This window comes from Haliotis cracherodii, unplaced genomic scaffold (assembly GCF_022045235.1).
Source record: "Haliotis cracherodii isolate W230 unplaced genomic scaffold, xgHalCrac1.p SCAF_11, whole genome shotgun sequence".
In the NCBI taxonomy this organism is placed as follows: domain Eukaryota; kingdom Metazoa; phylum Mollusca; class Gastropoda; order Lepetellida; family Haliotidae; genus Haliotis; species Haliotis cracherodii.
Genome location: NW_027266266.1, coordinates 42,010,098 through 42,032,037, shown reverse-complemented (window position 1 = coordinate 42,032,037; position 21,940 = coordinate 42,010,098). Strand labels below are relative to the sequence as shown.

Here is a 21,940-nt window from a genome sequence, read left to right as displayed (position 1 = left end):
TCACCCTCAATTACTACATGTTGTAACCTTGCTGCACGTGTGTTGTCCAATCTCACTGCATATTGTACACAAACATCAACAAAAATGGCAAATCTTAACGATGCACAGATGAAACTAGTTGCTGATCTCGAAATTGAAATGATGGCTGACATGTATAACAGGTAATCTTTGTATCTTCCGGTCAAAATTTTATAGTCTAAATAAGTTAAGGTACCCCACAATCATCACGAGTGAAAATGGCAATTTTCTTTTTGAGATTGTTAGTCAGTGGGCGATCTTGACTGAAATCTGACTTCAGTTCAGAACCTAAGCGGGTTTGAAGCATCACAGAGACACCACCACCATTCTAAGTTAAAATTTTACGATTGTTCTACAGACAACAGACTTAAAATATTATCATGATGATACGAATGATGTAATCGTAATAATAATATGAAATCGGGATAGAGACTCGAAGATACATGGTATCCAACTGCACAGAGTTATACCAAAAGTCCTAGGAAAGTATCTCTCAAAGGACAAGTAAAGACAACATAGCAACTTTGCTGAGTTTAATACTTTAAGACATACCTAATCACAAATGCTTGGCCCAAATGAATAACGGAAATTGCATAAAACAAATGAAAATGTTTTCCCAAAATCTCAAAAAAAAATTTCCTCCACAGTCGGGATTCCCCTTCGTGGAGGTTAAAAGAGGCGGTCGGGTATAACCTTGTAGTTAAAGCGTTCGCTCGTCACGCTGAAGACCCGGGTTCAATTCGGGACATGGGTACAACATGTGAAGCCCATTTCTGGTGTCCCCTGCCATGATGTTGCTGGAATATTGCTAAAAGCAGCGTAAAACCATACTCACTCACTCCTGGAGGTTATAAAGGGTTCTCGGTGTTTGAAGTGCTCCACAGAAGTTGCATTCCTTGGGCACGCCAGACATCCCATTACAAGTCACATCAGACCAACCTTGCGTGAACCTTTGACCAACCAATGGTATGACTGACAAGAAGTCGACATTAGCCAATCAGAAGGCAGCTTTCTTGTGCTTAACGGCAGTCATTTCAGACTGGCGTCTGGGCCTCGAAACATATTTTGACAAATTCACGATTAAAAATTTGAAACCTGAACAAAAAAACATTCTAGAATGGCTAATATATGGTCTAGATTGTATTGATTCAGTCGTTAAGCCCTTAACTATCGTTCAGAATATCCCGTGTTAAAGTTTTCGAGGTTGCATGATTCGAAATCACATTCCGACTGTCACTTTCATGATCTGGTAAGGGTTGCTCTGATTGGTCGGATGAAAGGTCGTTCTGATGTGACCCCTAATGGGATGTCCTCAGATCTTTGTCTAGCGGTAGCGAGGACTAAGATCTGATTTTAATTAGATTGGATTTGCTTGACACAATAATCTGAAATGGAGCAATTGTGAAAATCTATTGATTCCAGTTGTAGAATCCAGAAAATTCTGGTGCTCATTGATTATACTATCAGAATCAACTGATTCGAGCGGTTTCTCCAAGCCATAAACCATGTGATAGTTGATCTATAATTTCTCTTTAATTTTCTATAATGACCTATAGTTGCATCAGTTTTATTTGGCCAGTATGAATGGCCTGTGAATGCCTGGCTCAGAATCAAATGAAACAACAATAGCATGATGTCATCAGTGGTTTAACTAGAGGATGTCAACGTTTATGCACTCATGTCTTTTAGGCGGTAAGGAGGTATGTCTCGAAAAGGTATGTCAACATCAAACTTGTAAACTGCACCCTATCCACACAGCAAAGGTGTACATGTCTCCCTGTGTTTTTCAGGATGACGAACGCATGTCAGAAGAAATGCATTCCCGCCAAGTACCGAGATCCTGACTTGACGAAAGGAGAAGCTGTGTGTATCGACAGATGCGTCGCGAAGTATCTGGAAATCCACGACCGAATTGGCAAGAAATTGACGTCCTTGTCACAGCAAGATGAGGCCACGATGAAGAAACTTCAATCACAAATGCAAAATCAATCCTAGCAACGAACTAGCAACGAAATAGACATTGTCCATGGTGTATATATGAGTTTCATGTGATGCATGTACGTGTGGTGAGGTGTGTAGCCAGATGTTGGTTTTCATCAGAGAGATAGATGTTAGTAGAAACAGAAAGCGATTGCATAGCTGTCAATCAAATGTCATACATCATGCTTCATTTCCTGTGTATATTTCACACTCCCCCTTCTCCAAATTAAAGCTGTGCATATATTGCTGACACAGCAATTTTTCTTGAAACAATGGGGGTTGCACATTGTACTCAGGTGCGTAAAACACACAAGAAAATACAGTATTTGAGATGAGTGATTGACAGTTGGAAGTAGAAACTTACACTGACAACATATGGGGATGTAGGGGCATAGAACCACATCCTGAAATGATATACATGTTAAAATGTTGTCATGGCTACGCAGCATCGTTGATGATTGAATGCATTTGAATAGAATACATTTTATGTGAAAAGTAGAAGTGTGACATTTATGGCTGTCAATCAAACACGTCTTGCTGTTGTGGCAATCACAGCGGGTCAGAATGTGGTGGTCACATATGAAACCGATGTTGATAGATGCATGTGAAGTCGAGAAGTATACTGTAGCATCACACCGTCGTCCTGTCACTCAGTGTGTGGTTGGAGAACGGCATTGATCATTACTTAGAACTTAGTCAGAGTATTTATGAAAAGAAGAAAACTTATCCTGGCATAATTGTTAGTGTCCCTATCACATTACATGTTTTGAAATAAACATCATATACAGTTAAAGTACTGTACACATTTCTGTTTTGTATAAATGAGTGAGTGAGTATGGTTTTACGCCGCTTTTAGCAATATTCCAGCAATATCACGGCGGGGGACACCAGAAATGGGCTTCACACATTGTACCCATGTCTGGAATCGAACCCGGGTCTTCGGCGTGACGATCGAACGCTCTAACCACTAGGCTACCCGACCGCTGAACCCACAATCATAGGTTTCTGGCGTGCTCAAGGGATGCAACTCTGCACAGCAAATCGCGGCACTTTAGACAACTGGGTCACCCATGCCCCCCTGTGCTTGATAATAAAAAACCTCTCATTATGTTGCTCTTTTTTCACAATTTTAGTGGTGCTGGGTGCATTAGGGATCTACCACGGTATCTCATTGTACATCATGTTGTGGCCAGCGATAGAGGTGTTCCTTCAGCTCATTGTGCATATTACTGTATTAATTTTGGTAATAGTTTGTGTTGCTTTAAGCCATAAGTCCTCATACATAGGCTGACTTCAGAGATGGATGCAATGTAGGGTTTGTGCTCCCCTTTTTCTCATGCTATCACCTGGCTGGAACAGAGGGTAGATGCTCGGAGACAGGAGGACTGCTATCACCTGGCTGGAACACACGGTAGATGCTCGGAGACAGGAGGACTGCTATCACCTGGCTGGAACACAGGGTAGATGCTCGGAGACAGGAGGACTGCTATCACCTGGCTGGAACACAGGGTAGATGCTCGGAGACAGGAGGACTGCTATCACCTGGCTGGAACACACGGTAGATGCTCGGAGACAGGAGGACTGCTATCACCTGGCTGGAACACACGGTAGATGCTCGGAGACAGGAGGACTGCTATCACCTGGCTGGAAGAGCAGATGTGCAGAAACAGACACAGACATCACCTGGCTCGACCAAAACGGCAGAAGTGCAAACACGGGGACCACTGTTTTGCTAATGCAGTGTTATAACTCAGAACTAGCCTCTCCTGTTTGACTGCAGCATTGGACTCCATCCCTCCATCTGAAGTCAGCAGCCATCCCTACCTGTTGTTCAACTGTAGCATCTTAAAAACATGATCAATTCATTTATTACTCAAAAGAAGTTAAGGACCCCCTTTACTTTCATATTACTATAGTTAATCTGTTATGTCAAAATAGATGAACTAGAGTACCATAGTAATATGAATGAATCGCGTGGTACCTAACTTCTTCAATCTCATTAAAATCAGATCTTAGTTTTCACTACCGCTAAGCAAAGATCTAAGGACATCCCATTACGGGTCACGTCAGAACGAACTTTCGCGAATTTTGACCGACCAATAAAATGACTGGCAAAAAATTGACATTAGCCAATCAGAAGGCAGCTTTCTCGAGCTTTACGAAACTAGTTTCAAACTGGCGAGTACGCTTCAAAACATATTTTGACGTATTCTCGATTAAAAAAAATAAAACTGATAAGAACATTCTGGAACGGCTTACAGATGGCCTAGATTGTATGGACATAATCATAAAAGCTGTAACTGTCGTTCAGAATACCCCGTGTAAAATGATCTGATAAGCGACGCTCTAATTGGTTGGATGAAAGGTCATTCTGACGTGGACCTTAATGGGATGTCCTCAGATCTTTGTGCAGGGATAGCGAGAACAAAGATCTGATTTTAATGAGATTGTAACTTCTTCAGAGTTGCATATGACTCTTCCCAGGTTGTGAATGTACTGAAGAAATGTCTAATGGTGTCTTCATGTGGTATACAGAAGCAGATAAAGTTCATGCAGATTCTATGTAAATCTAGAGATATATATAGACTTGGAATGTAGTTATGAATTTTAGACATACCAGACGTGAAATATTAATTTATATAATATTAAAGAAAAGTGTGTTTTCCCTGTTGTTATGTAGATATATAATGCTGTCATTCCATAACATATTTTGACCAGTGCATTCATACTATTTTCCAATTCACAATCTGATGCTGTTTGTACAACTGCGCAATAATAAAAAGATTGAAACTGTAGTTTGTGTTCTCGTGTGTGTGAGTGGCTGCTTGTACTAATCCAGACTTCTGTCGATTTTATAGTGCTAGCCCACAGAGATACCATGCTGCAGTTTATCATGGATACCCAACACAGTATACTGACACTAGGCAGGGTAACAAAAAGTACTATCTCACGGTGAGGTGAAATTGGGTTTAACATCGCGTCCAAGATTATTGCACTTACATAGCGACGTGCATGCACGTGTGTGGCTGCTTGTACTAGTCCGGACTGATGCCGATTTATAGTGCTAGCACACGGAGATACCATGCCGCAGTTTAACATAAATACCCCACTCAGACACAGTATACTGACTCCGAGCCGACCAGTCCTTGTTTTAGCCCCTTAATGCCCCACACACATGGAACTTCCTGTTTGATACTATAAATAGAACTCGCCCTCTCTTTTGCACACACATCAACCAAGAGGTGTGGTACTTTTATATAAACATGGTAATTTTAAAATATATATTTGGATATTTTTTCCCATGGAGACAATTGGAACTTCTAAATCAAGAGAACGTTTGATCTGTTTCAGAGAAAGAAGATAATGAATAGTTTACACGAAAATAAAAACAGTAAAACATTTTTTAACATTATCACTGTTTTGGGCGATTGCAAGAAGAACATAAATTATTTTGTATGTCATTCTGTTTGGACTGCTCACTAAAAAATGTCTCTAAGAAAATAATGAACACATCACTTTCTGATACATTTATTGCATATGAATATCAACAAAATCAAGTGTTTTAACAATAAACTTTTCAACAAAATGACATGTATCCATCCAAAAATGCTATTTTTTCATAAGTTCAACAACAAAATGTCTTCTTCAGTTTTAAGGTAGACTAATGCACAGAAATGTGAAAGTAGAAACTGAAAAATTCAGTTTGTCACAATAATTGGTAAATTTGTGTTTATTTCATACAAAAGTATGTATTGCCCCTGGCATCGGTTGTAGCTTACCTGGGTATGTAGTCAACAGTTTAAGATGTCAAAGAAAGTCACTTCATAAAAAGAACTGCTGAAATTTTATATTCAAATATTTTCTGCATAATACAGAAGAAAAACACATTACTCCTTGCACATGAGAAATATCACAAAACAAATTCACATTTAAAACTTCTTTTTAGATTTTTCAGTTTTTATTAAAAATGTATATATAAAATGCTTTTCAACAATGAGAAAATAAACCAGATCTAATATGTCATCACCACTGGGAGTCAATATTCAGCCAACTTAAATTAATTTCAGGAGAAGGTCATGGACCAGTTTCGTCACCTCCAGGGGACAATATTTGGACCAGTTTCATCACCTCCAGGAAACAATATCTGGACCAGTTTCGTCACCTCCAGGAGACAATATTTGGACCAGTTTCATCACCTCCAGGAAACAATATCTGGACCAGTTTCATCACCTTCAGGAGACAAAATATTTGGCCCAGCTTCATGACCTTCAGCAGACAATACTTGGACAAGTTTCGGCACCTACAGGAGAGAGTTGTTAGGCCAGTTTCATGAAGTTGAAGAGACCAGAGTTGGCCCAGTTTCATGAAAGTCCAGGGCAATCCTCTGTGCCACGGCCTGGTCGGTGACGTTGTAGACTCTTTCACTAGGGGTGTGGATCTCCCATTGACCCTTCTCGTTCAATATCTGATGTTGTTCCTTCACAAATGGTGTAATGTCTTCAATTTTCACAATGAATTGCTTTCCATACTTCTTTAGCATCTGGAATAAAAATATAAACATGTATATGGTATAATTCCTTAATGTCTGCATAATGACGTACCATCTAATAGGCCTAACCTTCTCTTACAATAAGGGAGGCACTGGTGGCCCAGTCATCTAAGGCGCCACGATTCGCTGGGCAAAGTTGCATCCCTTGGGCACGCCAGAAACCTATGATTGTGGGTTCGAATCCTAGTTCGCCCCAATTTTGTTTTGAGGTTTGTCAGCACCATACCCGTGTTCGTGGGTTTCACCGAAGTGGTAAACATCTGAGACCTGCATCACTTCGTGCATTCCTCCCACATTAAGCTTACACACCGTGATATAACTGGAATAATGTTAAAAGCGGTGTAAAACCCAACTCACTCTTTCACAATAAAGCGTGTTACGGTTTATTTCTTTCTTTGTTTGCCCGTGTTTAAAATATGTGATACGTATTACTGGCTTGCATGTTTGTTGTTTAACGCTGCACTCAGCAATATTCCAGCAATATCACAGCTGTCTATAAATAATCAAATCGGGACCAGCCAATCCAGTGATTGACATAATGCGCATCAATCATTGGGATCTCATGTCACCCTTCAACCAAATCAGAGAGTCTGATCATCCGATGCCATTAGGCGCCTAGTACAAAAAGCAAGGGTTGCTAAAGACCAATTCGACCTGGACCTTCACGGAGGAACTAGGAACTAAACTACCCATAGCGTCATACAAGTACAGGGAAACATGATAAGCTTCCTCCCTGTAGAAGTGAGAGGGTGAATGTGTTGGTTTACACGGCAGCTATAAATATTCTTGTTAAATTATGGCAACTGGTAGAGAATCAAGAGCTGATGAATCAAACCAGTGGTTGATGTCATGAACAGCTTCCCACATCATCAGGATATGAAGACACACAATCAGCCAGGTCACCTAGTGTATTCATCTGATCCTCATATAAGTGTGTGAGTGAGTGAGTTGTGTTTAACGCCGCTTTTAACATTATTCCAGTTATATCGCAGCGTGTCAGCTTAATGTGGGAGGAAAGCCTGAAGTGATGCAGGTCTAAGACGTTTACCACTTCGGTGAAACCCACGAGCACGGGTGTGGTGCTGACAAACCTAGAAACATAAGTCGGGCGAACCGGGATTCGAACCCACAATCATAGGTTTCTGGCGTGTCTAAGGGACGCAACTCCGCACAGCAAATCGCGGCGCCTTAGACGAGTGGGCCACCCGTGCCCCCTCCTCATTTAAGTCAACTCTCAGGACAAGCATTAGTCTAGAGGACCTATTCTGTCCTGAATTCCCAAAGGGGTATATAAAAGGAAATAACCTATCAATACATATACACAGTCAAGTCTCGTTAATCCGACAATCAGCTTTATCCGACACTAATGATGGGAACCGATTAAATCAGTGCTATTTAGACCTGTTAATCCGACAGTCTCGCACTCGGACTCAGACACACCTAATTTGCAACGAATTACCAAAATCACTCATTAATCAGTCTTGTTAATCCGACACAGTGATCAGCGTACTCCGTGGTCATCTGCCCATGAGTACACAGCCCGTGTTTTGATGCAAAACAAGTCGGCTGGTAGCTGCATATTAAAACGGCTGCAGAGATAAACTTGCTTAACATTCAACAATTAGTGCCTTAAATAAAGAAAACAGGTTTAATCACATGCTTAGATTACCTCAATCTCATTAAAATCAGATACAAGTTCTCGCTATCTCCGAGGACATCCCATTACAGGTCACGTCAGAACAACCTTTCGCGAACTATGACCGACCAATGAAATGACTAACAGGAAGTCAACGTTAGCTACTTAGAAAGTATGCTTTTTAAATTATGTTGAATAAGTCATACGGTCCGTAACAGTAGTTTTGTGTTAAGCTTTAGAGGTTGCATGACTAGAAAACATATTCCGCCAACAATGTAATATAACAATATGAATATTTTTTTATATTTTTTTTTTATTACATGCTTGAATCGTTATCTATCGTGTAGTTGTCCGATTTTCGATCACGAATGTTGATACAACTTAATTTCATTTACCCGTTAATCCAACATAATCATATGCAACCAACCATGTCGGATTAACAGGACTTGACTGTACTATAAAAGGATATAACCCAATATAATATACAAATGCATAAAATCTAATAAATAAATCGATATAACCCAACATAATATATAAATGCATACAATCTAATGAATAAATCGATATAACCCAACATAAGATATAAATGCAGATAACCTCATAAATAAAATGATATAACCAAATATAATTCATAAATGGATATGCCGTATTTTAAAATATAAATTGATATAGCCCAAACCAAAGACAAGATAAAAAAATAATTACATTTCCTTTGAGGCCAAGCTGAATAGCCCTTCGCTCCACCTTCCCTCCTGTAGGAGTGTGATCAGGGTCCCACTGTAGTCGTACTTCAATGTCTTCTGTCCTTACATTGCGTGACTTCTGAAACTGATTGCAAAATTTTTTTCTGAGATTTTGTAAGTGAGTGAGTGAGTGAGTATGGTTTTACGCCGCTTTTAGCAATATCAGCAATATCACGGCAGGGGACACCACAAATGGGCTTCATACATTGTACCCATGTCGGGAATCGAACCCGCGTCTTCGGCGTGATGACCGAACGCTTTAACCACTAGGCTACCCGACCGCCCAGATTTTGTAAGTACATGTATACTCAAAGCCCTCTAAGTAGCGACCATGTTGGTGGCTAATACAACTTAAATCTATGATTGGTGACTGAATTTCATCTACTGCTCGTCACTTTGGCTACCTAAAATATATGTAACTGGCGACTATATCTACCTATTGCACACTCATGCATAAAGTGCACACCCCACTTGGAATGCAATATTTTTAGAAAAAAACAGAAGATGTTTAGATTTCTCACTACAAAACCCAGGAGAACATATGTTCTTTCTCAGGGGGCCTAGTGGTCAAAGCGTTCGCTCGTCATGCCGAAGACTCTGGTTCAATTCCCGACATGGTTACAATGTGTGAAGCCCATATCTGGTGTCCCCTGCTGTGATATTGCTGAAATACTGCTAAAAGAGGCGTAAAAAAACATACTCATTCACTCCTATCTCAGATTCTCAGTCTGGTTCCTTGGAAAATTTTAAAGGTTAGCGTATAAAAATTAGGTTTAGCTCCTAAACATTTAAAGAGCCACTTGGCTCCCAAATCAAAAAACAAATGCTGCAAGGGCAATAGAACATATCTTAGATTGTCATGGCAATACTGTTTGTAATAGCTGTAGGGGGGGACGGGTGGTCCAGTCGTCTAAGGCGCCGTGATTTGCTGTAGAGAGTTGCGTCCCTTGGGCATGCCAGAAACCTGTGATTTTGGGTTCGAATCCCAGTTCACCCCGATTATGTTTCTAGGTTTGTCAGCACCATACCCATGCTCGTGGGTTTCACCGAAGTGGTAAACGTCTGAGGCCTGCATCACTTCGGGCTTTCTTCCCACATTAAGCTGACACGCCGTAATATAACTGGAATACTGTTAAAAGCGGCGTTAAACCCAACTCACTCACACACCTCACGTGTCAAGGTTCACTGATGGCTATTTTTAACAATTATCAGTCTTGAAACGAAGCTAGGGTAGTGCACTGATCTGGGATAATCAAGCATTTTTCTATTATAGGGATGAAAAATGTCCACACCCTTCAAACATTCTACTTATGTGTTCTTACATGGACTGTGTAGGCATTTGCGAGTATCTCCTCAAAGCCGTCGCGTGTTAAGGTGACAGCAAGCACTCTCTCCTGGTTCTTCTTCGCGACCCAGCCGCATCGATACATCATCCACAGGAAGTTGGTCTTGATCCATGACATGCGGGTGTAACTGAAGTTGTCACCACCAAACCTGAAACAGTAGTCACATGTGAGATCCAGGGTCAAATACGTCTTCAGCAACTCATGCTTACCGTAAAAGGGGACTATGCTTGTCGTAAGAGGCGACAAACAGGATCAGGTGGTCAGGCTCGCTGTTTTGGTTGATTCATGTCATTGATCCCAATCACGTAGATGTCAATCACTAGATTGTCTTGTCCAGACTTGATTATTTACAGACTGACACAATATAGCTGGAATATTGCTGAGTGTGGCGCTCGTCACGCCGAAAATTGTGTTCAATTCCAGACATGGGTACAATGTGTGAAGCCCATTTCTGGTGTCCCCCGCCATGATATTGCTGGAATATTGCTAAAAGCGGCGTAAAACCATACTCACTCACTCACTATGTTGGACAATAAAAGGATAGCAGTACATTGCTACAATTTTGCAGCTATGTTTGGGTTTGTTGTGAACCAAAGCAAGTTGGAATTAATTTTATTGTTTTGCTTGTTCAATAACTCATGTTGTATTGGTATACAGATAAATCAAAATGATTTGTTTACCTTTCTACATAGTCCGCCCAAATGGCTGTCAGACCTGATTAGAATCCAGCCTTGCCGAGAGCCGCGACGGGGTCAGAGAGTCAAGACGTGGGTCATGTCTTTGACTGTCTGACAACAATTGCAGCTCTAAGCTAAAGCCTAATTACATAAAGACTGGGATCACAGGTGGCACAGTGGTCTAAGGTGTCACAGTTGGCTGTGCAAAAAGTTGAATGCCATAGGCACCTCAGAAACCTATGATCGTGGGTTCGAATCCCAGTTCGCCGTGATTATATTTTTTGCATTGTCACCCCAATACCCGTCCTCCTGGGTTTCACTAAAGTGGTAAACGTTTGAGACCTACATTACTTGGGGCTTTCCTCCCTTATTAAGCTGACACACCGTGTATATGACTGGAATACTTTTCAAAGCAGCGTTAAAAGAAAGGAGCATAAAATCTTCTTATTTGTTGGTCTCTGGTTAAAGCGAACTCACTTAAAGACCAAGTCACAGACACAGGAACTCGTTATTGGTCAGTAAATAAAAATGCATTACAAAAAGGGTACTGTATTCGACGTAATAAGCGCCCCGCTCTAATAAGCGCCCACGGAGATATTTGCTAATAGAATAGTAATCTATTATCTAGTGAACAATCCCAGTTAGCACCCCTTCCGATTGATCAATGTACATAAGACTTATTTGTTCGTGTATAATATGCACTCGTGTGTTATATGCACACTTAATTATGGGAAACTAAATTCTGGAAAATATATCTGTCGTGTATGATACGCACATACTTTTCTTTTGTATCATTTCACACTGTCAGCATAAACAACGAAATTTACAATCTTTCAACTCTGGGGTTTTTTTTCTCACCAAAATTACATTCTAGTAAGAGCCGCCTATTTCTAATTTTTAGAGGGTCCAGGGCGCTTATTACGTTGATTACGGTAAATATTTTTATTTACTGACCAATGACGAGTTCATGTGGTCTCAGATTAATCGGTGGTGTACACTTAATCGGTGGTGTAAAGATGTACACTTACTCCTGATGCTCCACTGCATAAATGGCGATAGACGGGTTGAAAGCTTGATACACAACCACTGAATTCTCGTCGTACTGGGCCAGAATGTGACGGCCGCTTTTTGGCCAGTGTTGTTTTTGATCGGCGTATGGCTCAGTTGTCAGTTGTTTTTTAACAGAAGGGGTAGCACACGCCATTCCGAAAGATAGTCCTGCGTTAAGTGCACGAATAGCCAGCTGACAACAAACATATGTACGAGTACCGAATGTCAACCGTTTGTGCAATACTTTGTGCAATACCATGAACAAGAAGGAAATCGACCTGTGTAAAATAGCAACGACCCATACATTGTCAAATGTATGCAGAGAAGAGTAACAACTCCTTGCCGCGCTCTTCGTATCAGGCGATTGGGTTCACATAAATTGCACGCACTGTGTGGAGTATGCGTTGTTGCCGAAGCACATGCAACTTCCCGTTTTAATACTATAAATAGATGTTAATATACGAATCCACCAAACATGCACAGCGTGGTTCAAAAATTCATGTATTAAATATATATATATATATATATATATATATATATATATATAGAGAGAGAGAGAGAGAGAGAGAGAGAGAGAGAGAGAGAGAGAGAGAGAGAGAGAGAGAGAGAGAGATTTTTGCTTTCTTCCCGGGAATCTTTTAACATGTCGCTTTATACCCGTAATATCACCAGTGAGTGAATATTGTTTAACGTCAGAAATATTCAAGCTATATGATGACAGTCTATAAATAATTATCCTCGATTTCTGATAACTATTCAGAGCATTATATATCCATTCTGTTATGATAATTAAATAGAAAGGATATATGATATACTTGGATTTTGTATGGAGACTGGAGATTTTTCAGGCTGCAGCTAACATTTTTTTAATTTAAAAAACAAACAAACACAACTTGCAAAAAGGTATTTCTGGCATAAACATTTTTTTTCAAGAATATTCTGCGACTTATTACCAATGGGGTTAGAAATAACCCAGTTCATAAACATCTTATATGCACAAATTCAAAAATCGCATTACGAGCACCAATGTATTGTTTGCGTCATCTGGTCGTAATGACGTTATACTAGAAAAGACGTCATACCTGAAGATTGTTGACGTCATTCGACAATTGTGGTTTTCTGATACGGCGGTCGTGGTCGTTTTTCTAAAAGGGAGCTCAATAAGAAGTATTTGGTAATAAAGAAATTACCACACTTCCATGTGTGTCATACTGTTGTACTTTCGCATAACTGTTACATAGAGAATCTCAACAGAGTGTCTTTTGATATCAAATATATCAACACGAGTTGATAAAAGTGGGAAAACTCCGAGGCTTGCCGAGGATTTTTCCACTTTTATCAACGATGTCTCACCCTTGTGACATCAAAAGACACAAGGGTGAGATTTTATTTATCATCCAACATCATTCTTCCAACTTTTTCAGTTTGTAGACAGCAATAATTAGTGTCTTAAGTGTAAAAAGTACTGCTAACAGCTTCAGTAGCAGAGCCATTAGTGATGTCATTTGATCATGACGTCATGGTAACCAATGACGTCACAATGGTCTGCAAAGCATTGTGGTGCAATTTCATTGCAGCGATATCTACAGTGTAGATATCGTATGGCAACCCGTTTTCACATTTATTACTGAATTACAGATATCTTCAATTGTTTTACAGATATAGGTATTTTATTTAAAGATATCAATAATGTTTTTAAGATATAAAAAAATAATTAAAGATATCTTAAATTCATTTCTGATATTCATAATTAAAATACTAATATCTTTAAATGTTACCGTGATATCAACAAATTAGTTTGTGATATCTCTAAATGTATTTAAGATATCATTAAACAATTACCATCCTTCAGTATATAAATATATTAGAAATAAATTCATGATATCTTAAATTCAATTCAAGATATCTTGAAATAAGTTATACATATCCGCAAATGCATTACAGATATCTTTAATTCAATAACAGATATCTTTAATTCAATTAGAGATATCTTTAGTTCATTTCAAGATATCATTAATTCTCACCGTTATTGATATCAAAAATCCAATTAAAGATATAATTAATAATTTTGATGATATCTTTATATAAATTATTGATATCAGTTAAGTAACATAATGTAACATCTTTAATAATGGCAACAATTGAAGATATAAATAATTAATAATTGATATCTGTATTTAGTTTTAAGATATCAGGAATTGAATTATTGACATCATTACAAAACATGATATTTTGATATCTTTAAATCATATTTTGATATCAGTAATCGAATTTAAGATATCAGCAATTCTTTTCAAGATATCAGTAATACGCTTCACCATAGCCTTAAATCATTTCATGATATCTTAAATTTTATTGCAGATATCTACAATTATCTGCATTTAAGATATCTTCAATTGGATTCAAGATATCTTCAATTCAATTCAAGATATCTTCAATTCAATTCAAGATATCTTTAAAACAATTCAAGATATCTGTAATTCCGTAAAAATGTGAAAACGGCTTGCCATAATATCGCTTGATCTCACCCAAGCGATATCTCCTGTGGGAGCCAGTTTTGGATGATAAAATGTGATGTCAGCATAGTATGACGTCATAACCATTGCAATGTGACGTCATGATCAAGCATGATGCATGGGCGTGAAATGTACACTATGTACGCATATGAACAATAAGTTCCTTTTATAGGCGTTCGTGAGATACGTTCATTAATTGTTTAACAGAGTTTATGATTGGCTGAAATAAACTCAACAACAAAAGTTCCTGTGACACCAACGTTTTAGTGTATTTTTCAAACAAGTAAAGTTTGGGTTTCAATATTGTAGTACATGTGTGGAATCAGGTCACAAAACCGCAACTGCTTCCAAAAAGCATGCTTCCAAGCAAAAGTTTACTTTTATGCAAGCCCCATGCATTTCACTACCCAAGAATGGGTATAAAACATGTGCGTTAACGGGATTCCATATACATTGTTTAGCATCGTGCTGACAACAACCACTCAGAAAAACAACAAAATTACGCAAAAATTAAACATTACGAAATGCCTAGCCTGTCCGAAAATGATCTGATTTTAATGAGATTGATATAAAATATATGTTTGTAAGCACTGAAAGTAGTACCCATACTAGGGTGCCGCTGTACAGAGCGATCTTAGAGCTAAGGTGATCGTAACTCCAATACCCTGACATAGACTTACGACAGTCAAAGCGCTAATGTTGTTTAATACAATGGCACCCTGACCTTTATATTTGCATATTTATCCGTCAATGACCCCCACAAGATACCGTCTTTATCCACTGGCTTTGTCCTGCCCAGACACCTAGCCATTATGAAGAGAATCTCACTCATGTGACTATAAATATCAATATATCTCAAAACGAGTCGATAATATGCGTATTGATACATTCGATATCAGAAGACACGGGTGTTATTAAGCCTCAGTTGCATTTTCAAAAGCTTTGATAAAAAAAAAATTGGTAAAAGTCCTTTTTGACCAAGTGTTTGATAGAGTAACATACCGTAAAAGACTTAAACGTAACCTGTTCTTTCTTAGAAATTTGACACAGGCATTGGAATCCACTCTATTCAACTCTTGGAAAAGAGTACCGAATAGGCACTAGGCTGGTGCCTCCTCTGCAGCCAATCCCGTGATGATATATTACTTTGCCTACCCGGACGCTGCTTCTCATCACGTTTTATTTGACCAAATTTTGTTATCCAAGTTTTCAATGGTGTAACCAGTGTAAAAAGTACGGCTAACCAGCTTCGGAGGCAGGGGGTTATTGATGACATTTAATTGTGACGTCATGGTAACCGATGAAGTCACAATGTTCAGCACTGTGATGCAATTTCATTGTAGCACTATCTCCTTGGTGGTCTTCTCACCCAAGTGATATCTACTGTAGGAGCCAGTTGTTTTGGAGGATTTGTATGATAGTTTAAACGCGCGTGGCGCTCGGCATTAATGGGATAAACCGAGGTCTTTGGTCATTTCTCCCGATTCATACAAAGTCACTCACTCACTCTCACTTCGGCGCAGTCATGACTCTCAAGGAAAGAGAGGGCTCACTTTTTAAAAAATCCGCGATACTATAAATAGACTAGCCTATATTTAAAATGGTGTAGCGTTTCAAAATATGTATGGGTGTGTGTTTTATAAATGTCTTTTCGGACCTTTCCATATTATCAATTGTCAAATATAAATGATAATTAAAAAAAGAGAATTGTATATAAAGTCTCGGCACGATTGCGAGATCCGGCGAGACGATTATCCAAAATGGCGTCTCGTAGCCATGTGGAAGTGAACGAAAGGAGACTGCGGCTTATATATGGTAAGACACGTAAAGCTTATCACTTATGTAAACGGTTGGATGGAAACACACTGTCCGAATGCCCAGGGGGTGTTTCTGTGTGATTTTCTCGGAGCGATTTCAATGTCTATGGCGATTTCCTCGGAGGTTACTGAGTCCCAAATTGTGTACTGCGATGTCATACCAGTTACTATACATTCGACATGAACTGATCCTTTATTCCATGTTTCGCATGTTATTTCGTGTGCAGAACGTTACTGTGTATCACCGTTTATGGTGCCATGATATGCTATTGGCCTCAAAGGAAGGCTACTTTCGGGCCATAGTTTCTGGTCTTTCTTTGAGTGGTGGTATACTACCACAAGACGTCCGAATGTTGACACTTGCATAGGTTATTATCATGATTACAAGATAATGATTGTTCCTTTCTACGATTGTAGCATGTTAGGTAGTTGTTATGGCGGGATAGTGTTTGTGTGACCTGTTGTTGAAGATATGCCTTCTGCTATTTTGTCACAGATGTTCATAACAATAACACCAGGTATCTTGAACCATGGAGGTTGGAAGCCTGGTAAAAGAGGGCTGCAGGCTAAAATGGCACCGATTTCTCAAGCGAAAACAGGACCTCAAGTGAAAATCAGCTACTAATTGTCAGGCAAAAATGCCACCTCTTTTTTTAATAATGATAAAGATTTATGTAGTAGCATGTAGACTCTATGCTATCATGCTTTATTATGTTATGTTGTAGTATTTATGCTAGATCTATATTTACATTGTCATTGTCTTGTCTTCCACAAATACAGTTTCAGCTTGACATTGAGTTAATTTGAGTAAAGGTACTTAAAACTTCAAAGCATGTAATGTTTTCACTATGAGTTTAGTTGCGCCTCCCAATTAGAGTGGACGAGTAGATTGAGTAGAGGCTAATTTCTAATGTAATCTTGTTCTAACATTTCACAATTATTTGTGTTTGCAAGTGACCATGTGAGTTAAATGTCATTTATTTCAGTACCAAGGTTAAAAAAAATATGGTGCCGTTAGCGCCAGGCAATAGTTGCTGTCTTCGTTTTAGGAAAGGTGGTGTTTTTGCTAATTGGTGGTGTTTTCACTCTGTGACGTTTTTTCTGAGGTGTTGTTTTAGCTATAACCCATAAAAGAACCTTAGACATGTTAGAAGCATCATATAGATGATAAAAGGGATTGCATCCACTCATCCTCTCCTAACCTCTTTCCAATTGGGGTATCAGCAGTTCTAACATATGTGTATGTATCAAAGGATTTAAATATTACTTTACCATGGTTGACATGTCTCCATGTCCACCAGAGAGGATGAGTGAGTGAGTTAGCTTCAACACCGCTTTTAACAGTATTCCAGTTATATCACAGCGTGTCAGCTTAATGTGGGAGGAAAGCCAGAAGTGATGCAGGTCTCAGATGTTTACCACTTCAGTGAAACCCATGAGCACAGATATGGTGCTGACAAACCAAGAAACATGATCGGGGCGAACCGGAATTCGAACCCACAATCATAGGTTTCTAGCATGCCCAAGGGATGCAAATCACAGCGCCTTCAATCTCATTAAAATCAGATCTTAGTTCTCGCTACCGCTAAACAAAGATCTGAGGACATCCCATTACGGGTCACGTCAGACCGACCTTGCACAAACTTTGACCGACCAATGGAATGACCGACCAATCAGAAGGCAGCTTTCTCGTGCTTTATGGCACAAATTTCAAATTGGCGACTACGCTTTGAAACATATTCTGATAAAATTCTCCATTACAAATTTGAAACCTGAACAAAAAAACCATTCTGGAATGACTAATAGATCATGTAGATGGTCTAGATTGCAAGGATTCACCTGTAACTATTGTTCGGAATACCCCATGTTAAAGTTTTTGAGATTGCATGATTAAAAATCACATTCCAACTGTCACTTTCATAATCTGGTAAGCGACGCACTGATTGGTGGGATGAAAAGTCGCTCTGACATGGCCCCTTATGGTATGTCTTCAGATCTTTGTTTAGCGGTAGCAAGAACTAAGATCTGATTTGAATGAGATTGTGGCGCCTTAGACGACTGGGCCATATGAAGAATTACTCGTATTCTAGATATATTAGATTGGTTCGATGCACAAAGGAACATACTGGTATGTTGTGTGAACAGATGCTCATGAACACATCACATGTGATGTCATAGATCCATGACTCAAGATGCACCCTTTGTCTCGTGCAAGGTGAAGTTTTCTGAAATCACATGCAACATATCATGATAAGACTAAAGACACTGTGGTAACACTTGACTTATTATAAACTGATAGTCTTAGCAAATTAGCTTTAAGGTCCTGAAGGGCCACAAATGGCCCAGTCGTTTTAGGCACTGCAATTTGCTGTATACAGAGTTGCATCCCTTGGTTATGCGTGAAACCTTTCATTGTGGCTTTAAATCCTAGTTTGCCCCGATCATGTTTCTTGGTTTGTCAGCACAATTCCCACGCTCCTGGGTTTCACCAAAATGGTAAATTTCTGAGGCCTGCTTCACTTCGGGCTTTCCTCCCACATCAAGCTGACATGCCGTGGAATAACTGGAATACTGTGTTAAGACCAACTCACTCAAGGTCTTTATGGGTTGTCAGCGTGATGGTCAGTCTATGAGGGAATGGTTATGCTAATTCTTGCAGACACCTGGGTTCTTATCTGTATTGTGCTTCTCTGAAGACATCCTCTATATCTCCAGGGCTGGCATTTTGATAAAGTTAAACCAACCAGGGTTAGAAACTAACAGTTTTTGTCCACTAGTCCTTATAATGATAACATATAGCAAAACCCTTAAAATGGGCCAATTTCTACTAGTCCTTAGGATACCTTTACTATTGGGCAGTTTGGTAAGGACTACAGGACTAGTGCCAATTTCTAACGCTGCCAACACTAACCACTGGACCCATCTTTGTGGTTCTTGCAATCTCAAATTACGCAGCCTTGATTGCCTTCAGCCAGTCTGATTGGCTGCTCTACCAGGTCTAACGTACCAATCAGAATGCGAGTTACAAACCAGCCTCAATGCTGGGTTGGCGATAAGAGCATAGCTGCCAATTCAACTAATTACAATTGTGTTTGCATGAAATGTAACAGTGAAAAACTGACTGACATGCAAAAGAAAATGCTCAAAAAATTTTTTGATGTCATTGTGTCCATTAAAACAGGTGGTAGCTTTGGTTTCTAGGCAATACAAGTTGCCTCCCTTACCCATGATCTTTTTCCTTATCACAACGTTTGATTGGTCAGTAGAGTGTGTAAGAAATTCAAAGGCAGGTAATTCAAGATTGCGAGGACCATGAGGATAGGTCCGGTTGTTAGTGTCGGTTTTCGTAATGCTAGCCATGGAGATCTAAAGGATGTTCAGAATGCTTCATTAGCTCATACAGAGAAATTAGAAGCTCCCATGTGGATTGGCTCATTTGTAGAGGTGTAACAGTATGGCAATACAGTATTGTTTCCCAATACACAACAGTTACACACGGTATGATACATCAATTTACAACCCCTTATCACGATCCATGTGGTACATTACATTCAGGTTATATTGGTATAAACACAGAAACAGTTCAACAACCAGCTTACACAGATTCTCTATTTCCCTGTTGCAGAGCTCCAGATAAGCTGCGTATCTGTGTAAAATACTCATCAGAAATGCAGAAATATGCAGTAAAATAAAATCCAAGCATATAAATACGCAACGAACATTACAGATACGCTACAAAAATAAAACTTGTGCGTATCATCAAAATATTGTGAAGTAACCCTGCGTATTCGATTAGCAAATCAGCAGCTTATTTTGAAATTATAAACGGGCATTCCGTCAACCTTGCCAAACTCCACGATGACAGTTACATCATGATCATTTGCCATCACACTTTCTTGTGGAAGTATCGTGGTATTTTTGAGTCCTATAATGCTCTCGAACCCACACGACACCAGTTTGCTGGGACTAGATTTTAAAGTGCATGGGTAAAATACCCTCAACACCAAAAGCTTATCTCGAGCTCTGGATTCTCTATTTCCCTGTTGGTTATGAATAGCAAACATTCACAGTGCCCTCTACTGGCCTCTAGCCTATATTTTGATCGCATATTTGATTTCTCCCAAAATTAAAAAAACAAATCATTCAAGGTTGTGATTCACCTGAAAAAAGAAAGAGCATCAACTCAGGAAATAAAAGTACAAATGATGTTGCAGCCATAGCAACGGGATACAAATCATCATCAGAACCCCACCACACCTCAATGACGCATCGTCCCACTAGCCACTACTTGTATTCAGCAAAGAATAAAGTAAAGAGATAAATGTAGTGGTAGATGGTCAATAGTTTGGGATTTCTTAAAAAAACTATTTTTCGAGTTTCCCTGGCAACAAGTCTTTGACTTAGGCTGGAAATGGCAGTTGTGCTCATTTTGGGAGCAGATCTTAAAAACTGTACACTATTACATTTTACCAAACTTGGCATATAGATAGGTCTACTGGTGAATTGGTGCCTTTTGATAGTTTAGGATTTTTTATTTTGTCAAGTTTCCATGGCAACAACCTTGACTTAGATTAAAAATGGTGGTAGTGCTCAATTCTGGAGCAGAACTTGAAAAGCGTACACTATCTCTTCCCTAAACTTAGCACAAAGTTAGATCGAGGGGTTAACTATTACCTTTTGAATTTGTGGGATTTAAAAAAAAATAATTTGAGTTTCCATGGTAACAAGTTTCATATGTATATATTATGAATAAAAAGTAGGAGATATTTTAATTTGAGGTTAATCTGACAATCAGCTTTATCTGACATAAATGATGGGAACCAATAAAATCAGTGCTATTTATACTCATTAATCCGACAGGCTCGCATTCCGACTATGAGTCTTGAGATATCTAATTTGTAACGAATTACCAAATTCACCACATTAATCAGTCTTGTTAATCTGACACAGTGATCAGCGTACTCCATGGTCATCTGCCTGCGAGTACACCGGCTCGTGTTTTGATGTAAGACGAGTTGGCTAATATAGCTGCAAATAACAATGGCCACAGAGATAAGATTACTTCACAATAAACAATTAAGTCTTTCAATAAACAAAAAAAGATTTTTAAAAATCACGTTTTCTACTTTTTTAATTACATTGTTGGTTGGTTGGTTTGTTGTTTAATGCCGCACTCCGCAATATTCCAGCTATATGACGGCGGTCTGTAAATAATCGAGTCTGGACCAGACAATCCAGTGATTGATATCATGAGCATTGACCCACGCAATTGGGATCGATGACATGTATCAACCAAGTCAGCAAACCTGACCCCCCGATCTCGTTAGTCGCCTTTTACGACAAGCACATAACTACAATGTGTTGGTGGCGTTTTCTATCGTGTAGTTGTCCGATTTTCGATCACAAACGTTGATACAACTTATTTTCGTTTATTTCATGCTCATGCTATCAGCCACCGGTTTCCCTAGTCTCAGCTTGGTTATTTACAGTCTGCTTGATATAGCTGGAGTATAGCCGACTGCAGTGTTTAACAACATGCATTGTCTCACTCAGGCATTGTTCATTGGCTCACTCCAAATCCTCATTCCTACCTCACGTATTGTTTCAT

The 21,940-nt window shown here is 39.2% G+C and overlaps 3 protein-coding genes across 3 annotated transcripts in view; 2 read left to right on the top strand and 1 right to left on the bottom strand.

Annotated features, from left to right (window-relative positions):
• The first annotated feature begins 10 nt into the window (after nucleotides 1-10).
• On the top strand, nucleotides 11-3,993 carry LOC139455821 (mitochondrial import inner membrane translocase subunit Tim10-like). Its single transcript, XM_071237371.1, has 2 exons — nucleotides 11-161; nucleotides 1,809-3,993. The coding sequence occupies exons 1-2, from the start codon at nucleotides 85-87 to the stop codon at nucleotides 2,011-2,013; spliced, it is 282 nt and encodes a 93-aa protein (XP_071093472.1). The 5' UTR covers nucleotides 11-84; the 3' UTR covers nucleotides 2,014-3,993.
• A 1,640-nt stretch (nucleotides 3,994-5,633) lies between these two features.
• On the bottom strand, nucleotides 5,634-12,296 carry LOC139455820 (uncharacterized). Its single transcript, XM_071237370.1, has 4 exons — nucleotides 11,978-12,296; nucleotides 10,249-10,420; nucleotides 8,889-9,011; nucleotides 5,634-6,538 (listed from the first exon to the last, which is right to left on the bottom strand). The coding sequence occupies exons 1-4, from the start codon at nucleotides 12,256-12,258 to the stop codon at nucleotides 6,326-6,328; spliced, it is 789 nt and encodes a 262-aa protein (XP_071093471.1). The 5' UTR covers nucleotides 12,259-12,296; the 3' UTR covers nucleotides 5,634-6,325.
• A 3,971-nt stretch (nucleotides 12,297-16,267) lies between these two features.
• LOC139456518 (N-alpha-acetyltransferase 25, NatB auxiliary subunit-like) overlaps nucleotides 16,268-21,940 on the top strand; it is a 38,349-nt gene continuing 32,676 nt past the window's right edge. The window contains exon 1 of the mRNA XM_071238273.1: nucleotides 16,268-16,330. Within this exon, the coding sequence (XP_071094374.1) occupies nucleotides 16,276-16,330 (55 nt within the window). The 5' untranslated portion in view covers nucleotides 16,268-16,275. The remainder of the gene's footprint in view (nucleotides 16,331-21,940) is intronic.

What these genes read in the sequence shown, in the direction of transcription:
- LOC139455821 (XM_071237371.1), top strand. Translation starts at nt 85, where the DNA reads ATGGCAAATCTTAACGATGCACAGATGAAACTAGTTGCTGATCTCGAA. An exon ending in ATGGCTGACATGTATAACAG is followed by an intron (nt 162 to 1,808) that starts GTAATCTTTGTA and finishes TGTGTTTTTCAG; the next exon opens with GATGACGAACGCATGTCAGA.
- LOC139455820 (XM_071237370.1), bottom strand. Translation starts at nt 12,258, where the DNA reads ATGGTATTGCACAAAGTATTGCACAAACGGTTGACATTCGGTACTCGT. An exon ending in TATGCAGTGGAGCATCAGGA is followed by an intron (nt 10,421 to 11,977) that starts GTAAGTGTACAT and finishes CTACTGTTTCAG; the next exon opens with GTTTGGTGGTGACAACTTCA. An exon ending in AGCTTGGCCTCAAAGGAAAT is followed by an intron (nt 6,539 to 8,888) that starts GTAATTATTTTT and finishes TTTTTATTCCAG; the next exon opens with ATGCTAAAGAAGTATGGAAA.